This window comes from Helobdella robusta, assembly GCF_000326865.2.
Source record: "Helobdella robusta unplaced genomic scaffold HELROscaffold_14, whole genome shotgun sequence".
NCBI lineage: Eukaryota > Metazoa > Annelida > Clitellata > Rhynchobdellida > Glossiphoniidae > Helobdella > Helobdella robusta.
This window is the reverse complement of record NW_008703782.1, coordinates 3,445,468-3,456,691: the sequence shown is the minus strand read 5'-3', so window position 1 is coordinate 3,456,691 and position 11,224 is coordinate 3,445,468. Positions and strand designations below refer to the sequence as shown.

At 31.8% G+C, this 11,224-nt stretch overlaps 1 protein-coding gene across 1 annotated transcript; it reads left to right on the top strand.

The window, feature by feature from the left end:
* Positions 1-2,867: 2,867 nt before the first annotated feature.
* Positions 2,868-4,268, top strand: HELRODRAFT_74054 (hypothetical protein; the record flags this gene model as incomplete). The annotated part of the gene is made up of 5 exons (XM_009014854.1): positions 2,868-2,915; positions 3,334-3,423; positions 3,494-3,572; positions 3,707-3,873; positions 4,167-4,268. Coding segments are annotated over 5 exons (486 nt in total), but the record flags the coding sequence as incomplete, so codon positions are not given.
* Positions 4,269-11,224: the final 6,956 nt, after the last annotated feature.

Below are 11,224 nucleotides of genomic sequence, written 5' to 3'. Positions count from 1 at the left end.
TACTCATGCCTATATAAATTAATTTGATTGTGGCTATTTCTATGCTTAATTATTTTATTTACTTGCCATAGGTATGCACAGCATTTAATAAATTAATGATAATAATTAATAACACAACATTCTAAGTGCATAAAATATAATAAATTAAAAGTACAATTTTTACAAACCTCATTGGTTATGGTGATGGGGATTCTTTAAAACTGAATGATCATGATCTAACAAGTCATGGATTGATGAATCACTGGAATCACACATTATCTTTAATAAATTTAATAACAACATGTACTACAATTTAAGAATGAGGAATATTTTGTAAAACATTAAATGAAAAAAAATTTAGTTTGAATCACTCATAATTAATAAATTTCAATTAAATTGCAAGTTAGCTTGGGGAGTTTGAAGCTTGAATTGAACAAATTACAAAATTGTTTATTTTATAAAATTGATTGACAAGTTGTTTAATATATTTATTTAATTTAGTATATTTTTTATTCCCAGACCTAAGCATTGTAAATAAAAATTTTAAAACCAATCAAGCAATAGAATTTAGGATCTTAGGAACAAGTGCTGTTAGTCGTTAACTGTAGTGTAGTGGTTGGTAGTTTCTAGTAGTCTAATCTGTTAATGTTCGTTTATCTGTTATTTATTTCAATTAGTAGTTAGAATCAGTAGAGTTTAGTTTTAGCTTAATTATTAGAGTTTAGTAATTTAATTACTAATTAGTCGTCGTTTAGTGTTGTTACAGTTAATGAGTTAAGTGTTGTTGGTGGTTCACAAAAAATTTTTTTTATTTAAAATGCAAAAAGATACTTAACCGTCATACATTATCTAGTACCTTTTAAAACATTTTGAAATTTCAAATAAAAGCAATATTCCGAAATTAGTAAATATACGATCGTAACTTTTGACTTGGGCGATAAAAAATCGCCCTCCAATTTTCCTCCGAAAGTAAGCTCCTTGTCCGACCGTCAAAAATGAGCGAAGGCCGTTATATTTATTCTAATTTTATGGGTAAGACACGATCAAGACCATGGTTATATATAATAATATTGATATATTATATCCATGATTATGACTTTCGGTTCAGCTGCTTGTGTTATCGCTTGTACTAATTTATTTTTCTCTGTTTAAATTCAGTATAATTCCAACTGATAAAGTTTTGTTTGCATATGTATACCTATATTTTTGGATATTTTTTCAATTATATTTATACATTACTACATAAAACATTAAGTTGAAATCTCAATCAATCTATACTTTATTCTATTTATACAATATATACATAGAATATTTTATATATTTGCAATGTATATTATTTTATATATTTGTATGCTATCAAGCAGTCAATCAAGTTTCGTTTTCTCGATTGACAGTCAAAGCTCTACTGACTTTTTGCACGTTCAATTAGCTCTGCAGTGTTTTTCGTTCATTTGTTTCCGTCGTCAGGCGGTGCAATTCTTTTCAAGTTGGTACATGTTTGTTGTTTTTAGCGTTATTTAATTACGTTTAAATTGTAAAAGATTAATTTTTCTTTCTGCATACGAATGTAAGTTATGTCTTTAGAATTTAGATGGAACTTTTTGCGGTCTGCCGTGCTGGTGGTGGTAGGTAGAGCCAGAGACAAGCAAGAGTGTTGTTTTTTATTTTAATTTAGGTTGAATTATTTGTTTTATTTAATATTAATTATTTCGGTTAATAAGCTAGTCAGAAGAATTGGCTGGTAGCTAGCTCACTATACTTTATTTTTACTTGTTTTAAAGGTTAGTTTGTGACATGTAGATGTAATCATAATATAAATGTAATATGATTATATTATGTATTACAGATTACTAGTGTTATCATTATGATAAAAGTAATCTGTAATACGTAATATAATCAATGTAATCAGTTAAGGCTTAAATTAAACTTAACTGATTACATTACTTAACTGTTAAGTCAAGTGTTAAGTAAAGTAGACAGTAAGTAAACAAAACACTAAACAGGTAGTAAAACAGATGTAAACCTAACTAACTAAATGCTAGTGCTAGCTAGCTCTTAGAAATTTAGGACTTGAGAAGAGATTAACATTAAGGGTTTTTTTTTAAGAAGCTCTTGCAAGTGTTTTCTAGAACACATGTGCTTCCTAGTGCTCTTATAAAGCCCAAAACAAAAAAAAATCAAAATCAAATACATACACAACTGTGTTCAAATTAAAAAGGCTAGTTTAATTTTAATTAAATTATAGCTAAACTCTTTTTCTTATTTTATTTAATAAATTTTAATTAATGTAGTTGCATATCATAAAAATGAATAGGAATTTTAAAATTTTAAACAAATATTTATTTTATTTATTTCACCCAAACAAGGTATACTCTTTAATTTTTATTATGGTTTGAAATGGGAAGTGCAAATGGTAAACTAAATAAAAATGATCTCAAAGAATTAAAAGCCTTAACACATTGTGAGTTCATTTTTTAAGTTCTATTTCAATTTTCAATGCAATAATTACTACACTCCTTTTTTTAACATTCAGTCAAGAAGCATGAGATAACCCAATGGTGAGTTTATTGTGATTTTCAACTTTATTTGTTTATCAGTAACCAACTGTTGCCAGTTGCCAATAAAATGTATATATATTTGGAAATTATCTGATAGTATAACATAACATCTGATAACATGTTGTAGCAATGCATAGTTCAATTTCAATAGTTCCTGCCATCATAAGCAGATGTGTATGAATGAAGTGTTTTTTGTTCATGCAAATTATGCTTGTTTTGGTTGCCATATATATACTAAAAGGCAAATTTAAAAAAAAAAATGAGAGCCAAAACTTTGTATAAATAAAGATGACACTATAAGCACTAATATAAATTTTGATATATTTCAGGTACAAAGACTTTATGACAGAATGTCCAGATGGCATATTGAAAAAAGAAGTGAGATTTTTATCGTAGGATGATTGTCAGATGGTTGTTAGATGGATGTTTGAGATGCTTGTCGACAGTTTTTTCTAAATAACTAGCTCTTTTTCACAAAATATTCATTTTCAAAAGAAAACTTCTCATACAAGACTGTTGTAATTGGCATGCAAGTTTGAATATATGCAATGCAAGCAGTTTAGTAATGCCTTGCAAGTTTAACTGAACCTTAATAGTGCAGTGTTGAAGCACTCAGTCCTACAGTGGAGTTATCAGGTTCAAATGTAAAGAAGTTCTGCCTATCATGCAGAATTTTATGATGCACTGTGTCATGAGTATCATTTATGCAAAATTTTTATGAGTTGAGAAAAGGTGAATTAATGCATAAACGAACTGAATGAATGGTTTGATATAATTTTGGAAATGTTGTTTGCAGGAATTTTACAGAATTTACAACCATTTCTTCCCTCTTGGAGATTCAACAAAATTTGCGAGCTACATTTTTGATGTCTTTGACTTCAACAAGGTTCATTGTTCATTGTTGCTGCTATGTTTGTATAGGGGAAAATTGTGTTGATAGAGATTTTGAAATGCAGGCAGGTTATGTGACATTCAGGGAATTCATCATTGCCTTGTCCATCACATCCAGAGGAACACTCGATGAGAAGCTTGATTGTTATCCATTTACCTATTTTTACTCATCCATTATTTTTCAATTAGCTTCATTTTTTAAGTTTTCATAGCATTGAAATTCAAAATAGTTCAATCAGACCAAGTGAATTGAAATAATTTAGCGAATCGAATCACAGGGGCATTCCGGCTGTACGATCTGGACGGAGATGGGTACATCAGCAAGTCGGAGATGATCGTCATCGTAGACGCCATCTACCTCATGGTCGGTCGGACTGTCGATCTGCCCCCGGATGAGAACACTCCTGAGAAGAGGGTCAACAAGATCTTCAAACAGATGGATCTGGTAGGGTGCACTTTGCTGAATTTGTTGTGGAAACTATTTACACGTGTGTGTGTGTGTGTGTGTGTGTGTGTGTGTGTGTGTGTGTGTGTGTGTGTGTGTGTGTGTGTGTGTGTGTGTGTGTGTGTGTGTGTGTGTGTGTGTGTGTGTGTGTTAAACTATTTGTGTGTGTGTGTATGTAAATGTACACAGGCACCCACACACATACATACATACATACACACATACATACATACATACACAAATTTGTTTTCTGGTTCATACATACATATTGTACCTTGCTTGAAATCCTGCAGAACAAAGATGGCAAGTTGAGTGTGGAGGAGTTCAGAGAAGGTTCCAAGTGTGACCCCTGGATTGTGCAGGCCATGTCTGTCCATCTTCCTGATTTCAAATGACCACCTGTTGACGATGATGATGACGGTGGTGACACTAATGAGGATTGTAATTAGGGAGAAGGAGACTGTGGTTGATGATTTGGAAGGAAGCTGTATTTATATTATCTTGAAAGTTTTGTATTTGTCATTTGATCTTTTTTAGTTTATTTAAGGACATCTTATCACCTTTATGATGGTGAAGAATATGTTTTTTTCAATGTTCATGGCATAGCATATATATTTTAGCAAGCTTGCTCTGCCCTATTTATTAATAAGATATTTTCACGTTTGCCAGCCGGTTTTTATTAATTGTGCATTTGATGTTGTTTAATGTATGTGTACTAAGTTATACGAAGTGTGTGTGTGTGTGTGTTAGTGTTTTTATGTTGTCTCAACAGCTGCTGATGTTTAATTTTGAAATAATTCGTAGTACAATTATATATATGTAAGCTCTCGATGTGAACAGTTTATTTAATTTTTTTTCGGTTCTCTTCCAAATTTGATTGGTTGTAAGTTGAAGAATGTTTTAAAAGTTATTTCGTCAGTGACTCTGTCACTTTGTATTAATTATACGTTCTATCTAGTCAGTAGTTTTTTTCATTGTTATTCGTTTTAAATCATTCATTTTGTTAATTTATTTTATTCCAGCTATTTCTAACTTTAAAAAACCTCTGTTTTGTTTTGCATGTTTTTTTTTTATAAAACCGAAAACTCTAGTCTGAAGAGGTTCCCTTGTTGTGCATATGCATTTTGATACGTACATTTTACACACAAACGCTTCTATTTTTTCGTGTATCATTCCATTATCTGATATGCAACCGTAGATATGTATCTAATCTATGTATGCAACAATCATATACATAGTTTTTGTTTACAGTCAACTGAACTGATGTTATGGTATGATTGCAATGTAATTGGTTACTCATTTTAATTGAGAGGATGGTGTTGGTGTTGTTTGAGATGATTAAGTGGTTATTTAGTGGTTAAATTGATGACCTATAATTTTATAATATAATGATAATAAAATATTTTCACTCGCTATCAGGAAGATGTATTAACTTGACAAAAGATGATGACGATGAAATGATAATGCGATTATTTAAATGATGTTAATATGTTAATGACATTTATAACGTTACGATTGTTTCAACTGCTCCACAGAAATATTCTAGTGGAAAATGTTGTAATTTAAAAATAGAGAAGTATAAGTTAAGAGCTATCACAGTGTTCATCTCGTTATTTATTCTTCTATAGTTGGTTAGTTGTAGGTTGGTTTGCTGGTTAAATTGAATGTACGGTGCCCTGCTTTGCATACTTGGATAGTGTTCGTCCTACCTCAGGGAACCGGGACTCTGGACGCAAAACGAAGATTGATTGATTGATTGTTCGTTGAGTTCTTGTCTAGTGTGCTAAACTTTATTCGCCCTCCTGTTGCTAATTTATGTGCCCAGAGCTTTATTTGAGTCTACATTTGTTATCATTTGCGTTAAACTGAAAATGTATCTGGCAATTAATTTATATACATTGTTGTTATATGTTTGAAATAGCGATTTTATAGGTTAATAATAAATCGATAAATGAATAATCATGATTAAAGTTGTTACGTGTTGGGTTAACGTAACAACTTTATATGTTATTATGTTAATAAGGTTAATTTGTTGGCAAGAATTGAAACACGATACCTCCTGCCAACAATTGAATGTCATGGTCATTAATTATAAATACATCTACTCTTTGCGATCATCTTGCTTTTTAAGTGTAACATTTTGTTCGAATCACCAGGTAATCATTAACATTTATATATTTCTAATGATTGTGTACCATTCAGTGAGCTTTTACATGTCCACTTTTACAAGTCTTTTTTCAATTCTGATTTTAATTTGGTAGTTGTTTTTAAATTATTTTAATTCTGTTATTAAAGATTGTTTCCTTGTTGTTTATCTTATAATAATATCATTTTTTTATTTCGTTAATAAATTTTTTCGTTAATATCATTTTTTTATTTCGTTAATAAATTTTTATTCATATTTTTCATCTCATACCGAATGCCACAACCGTAATAAATTGTGATCAATGTCATAGTTTGATTTTGTTTCTCGCTAACAAGCAGCAACGTGCCAGTGTGGAACACAACTGAAGTGGAAAAGTTTACCCGCATCATGTTCGTCATCGTCATATGTGTCAGTCACGTGGACAAACGACAAATTTTGGGACAAAGCCTTAGAGTGGTGGTTAACCAGCTAGAGATAAAATAAGCTCTCTTTAGCTTATTTTTTCTTCATTGTTTTCTATATGACCGAAGACTGGTTTTAAAATCCTGAAAAATACATCCATCCATATTTTTAGGCAGCCAACAATTATTTAATAATAAATCGTGATTAAAGTCAATTTCAATATGCTGAGTTAGCATTTTGAAACTAACTTTTTGAATCAGCATTGCTGACCTTCAACTATGTGTATTTTATATCAAGTCAAAAAAAAAGCTGATTTTACACAACTCTAACGAGTTATCCATAAATTCTACGTAGATATAGGAACTTAGTTTTCTCGGGTCAAGTTACTGGACTGCCATCAGTTCAACATTTGAAACAACACACATAGGTCGTTTGCATCTGAAAGGAACAACGTTTTTCAGCAGCTGTTCACTTTTTCAACAAAGTTTATTTCGAACATGAATTGAAATTTGAAAATGTATTCGTTATTTTTTTTCTTAGTAACTGAAAGATATGATAAATGTAAGAAAATCACTCTTCATAAATTTTGCACTTTGTAGTAGAAAGAAGCACAAACATCCTTACATTCAAAATTTTTGTTCTATCAAACAAACGAAGGCCGCTGCGCTGCACCGCATACTTGAAATATCTGTACTAACCCAACAACGCCATCTACTAGTTGTGTCATTCATTCGTGTGCGTGATCAGAAACAAAGAGTTAATGAAAGTATAACAGTGGCTCACGCTCGTGTCTAATGAAAATTCATTCAATTGCCATTCATCATCGTTACCCTTATTCGTCATCAGTTTAATCATTATCACCCACCAATCCATCATTCATTATCATTTTCTTACCTTTATCATCTGCCAACCAGCCAGCCCGCATGACTGGCGTCATCTTCTTGTATACCTACCTACCTACCTACCTACCTACCTCCTACCTACCTACCTACCTACCTACCTACCTACCTACCTGCCTACCTACCTACCTACCTACCTACCTATGGACCGCGTTTATTTCACTTTCAAAAACGATGTTTCAACTTTTCTAAAAATGATTTCTAACCCATAAGAAGTAACCAATCGCTATTTTAAAAAGTAGATTTAAATATAGAAACAATTGCTCTGTCCGTGACTCTGAATGTATGCACACACACACACGTACACACAATTGCTGCACACACACACGCACGTACGTACATCGCTATATTTTCTATCTCTGAATAACGATTTTTTTTGTTCATAAGAATTTTACATATAAAACTGTTTCTATGGAACAAACGTTATTAAAATTGTTATTTAAAATTATTTATTATATATTTTAATAAATGTTTTAACTTTAAATTAAAAAGTATAATGTTCGTTTTACATTGATGTTTGCATACAGCGTATCTCTCGGCGTATCTGGCGTACCATCAATTTTTATGTCAAATAGGAAACAGATTGTAATTGCATCTTTAACAATGAACAAATGTCACTTGCTAACAATAATGAATAATAATAAACAGGGTTTTTTTTTAACGTGCCAATTACATTAGAAATAATGCTACGTTTAATTTTAGTGTTAGTCTTGAGCTTGCACAGTTGGGCATAGCTTACCCAAACGAGGCATAATGCCCGAAAGACTCAATCGGAGTTCATCTTTTTCATTTTTTTATTAAAATAAAAAACTTGCACTTTAAACTTTGCTCGCGGACCACATGTTGAGAACCGCTGGTTTCCGCCATGTAAAATTGCGATTGAAAGTTTGTGAAATATTTTATTAGGTTCTACTGCACCGCTTGGTCGATGTGTTGTGGAAGTGGCTGCATAACTACGCAAGGATGGCTTTATGTTGATATTTTTGAAACATTATTAAAAAAATGCAACTAGCACATTTAGCACTACATAAATTTCTATGCTAGTGCTTTGAGAAAGTTTGCTTGCCTTTGAAGTTACATATGAATGAGATTTAATGGCTTTGGCTTCAGGTCTTACGTTTCTATTCACATTTACAACAAATCAGGGAACCTCTAAACTTTTTTGATGTTCATTGATGTGTGTACCTGATATTAGCATTTAAACCAGTTCTTGTTATCACTCTAAACATATTTTTTTTGTGTTTCACGCGCCAAACGTCACATGGTGAAATCTGATTTATCTTATCATTTTATTTATTTTTATTTATTTATTTGTTTATCTGATTTAGTTATTCTACGCCGCAAAAATGTCATAATGAAAGTATGACGAAGAATAACGCGCGGTTTACTTTTGCTGCCGTGAGATTGTTTAACATGCAGTGAGTTGTAAAGTGTGCAGTGCACATTCACATGCACGGGTTTGTTTTGTGTTGCAGCGATTCGCGCGCTCAGTTTGTTGTACCGCCTCTACTATGTTTATTTTATTATTGTAGCGAGATACCAAATGCACTTATTTATTTTCTGTGCCATTCATTTCACAAAGTTCAGCATTGCAGGTTCCACGTGTTTTTGAAATCAATACCTGATTCAACAACTGCCACCCTGATTCGTCTACTCAATCATACCATCTATTGCAGAGGTTAACAAGTGAACGAGAATAAAAGCAAATATCAGCTTTAAATAATCGTAAAAGTGCGCTGCACGCACACACGCAAGCACACACATATACATACACACACACACACATACACACACACACACACACACATATATATATATATATATATATGTGCGTGATTATGTAGTAAATAATTTTTTGATGGTTTGTATTCATTAAAAAGCTTGCGGCGAGAATCTTTCTACCGGCATATACTGAATCAAAATAAATCTTCTAAATGATGTCTTCTAATAAAGTTAAAGCTTTAATTAATTCAGTTTCTCAACAGCCAACTCCGACCAACAACATCAACAACAACAATAACAATAACAAATGGCACAACTGCACTTAGACCCAAGCAGCACTAACGTGCATTTAAATATTCAGCCAGCAACGAGTGACCCACTAGCTGACCAACGCACGCATATGCATATTTTTGTAATTAAGCAGCGTTATCCCTAGGGTATTCGCAAACATTCAAGATACAAACCAACATTCACTGACACATGAACATAGATGGATATACACATCCAATAACACATAAACATATATACATACATTCAATAATACATATAATCACAGATATTTTAAGATACATACACTTAGATACACCACATTCAATAATACATACACATAAACACACATTCAAATATTCGTTGACATGTACACAAACAAACATTCAAAGATACAAAAATATTGGTACAGTTATGTACAGATATAAACACATACACACACTCAACACAAACATACATGCACACACACACACGCACAAGATTTGAATTACAATCGCACAGGTTGATATGTTGATGATAGTGACACACACGCACACACGAATGCACGTGTTCTAATAAGAATCGGCTTGTTTAAGATAAATAAAGTTGTGGGTTTATTTTATTTTTTGTTAAAATTTTCTGGGTCAGGTCACGATAAAGATATTCATTGCTATTTTTATTATTTAATTTACCTGTGTTGTGTTTATTTTTATGTATGTCATTTTTATGAACAACCTTCACGGTGGTCCGTCATGCAGCGAAGAGAGGAAATACAGCAAGCTATGTCTCGTATTAGGTTCTGTGCCATCTTTTATTCATTAATTGACTGACAAATTAAATTTGAGTGACGAATGATATTTTTCATTGAAAATTGAATAAATAAATGGATTAATTAATTAATTAAGTTTAACGATTGAATTGAATAAAATCAGTCAAATTTAAAAGTTGAATGAAAGTATCTCGTAACTTAGACAAGAAATAGCGAAGCGTGAGACGAAATGGTTGTTAATAAATGCTAAGAAAGTTACTTAACTGCGCACAATCCATTCGAAAGCCACCATGATAGTATCGAACTCGAAAAATTTGTTAAAATTAAAAAAATATCTCAGTGGGTGGTCACACCAGAACTATAATCAGGAAGAACACACGCGTTGTAAACTTGTTTCTCAAATAAATAAATAAAACAATATGTATATATATAAGTATACAAATACATATGTATGTATATGTGTGTGTATGTATGTGTGTATGTACGTGTGTATGTCAGTGCACGTGTGTGTATTTGTTTAAATACCATTGTCTGTTTTGTCATTCTTTGTGTGCCCAATTCGTGCGGTGATGTTGATGATCGTACTCGCTACCTATATATATATTGATATAAAAGGTCAAACATGGGTGTTAGGGGTTTGTTGCGTTAACTTTGAATACAGCTTGGATGAAGGAAGCCATGTAATAATGTGAGTGTTGTTTCTATTGGTTTCGTTAAATTTGTTAATTTTGTTTATTTCGCGTTTCGTGTTAATTTAGAATTTTAGATATAAGGATTTTATTTGTTTATTATTAATTAGATATTTTTTAAAAGAAAATGACATTTTAATCATTGAGCAAAAATACTGATCAGTCCAGATATCAGAAATTTCTGATGCACGTTTTTGTCTTTTGTGTAGTAACGTAACTAAACTAAAGCGAAGTTTTTGACGATTGCCAACTTGTTTACTTTAAATGATGAAGGTTTATTTATTTATATGAATACGCCCCGATAGGGCACGGCCGGTGCAATCAATCATTCGTAATTTTGTCAAATGTAATTTTGCTATGATCAGAGTGTCGTAGTCGGATGAAAAATGTCAGATTCCGACTCCAGGTAAAAATTTCCAGGTTACAACCCTCTAAATTTTTTTTCAACTTTTGCAACATAATTCACAACTAAACATTT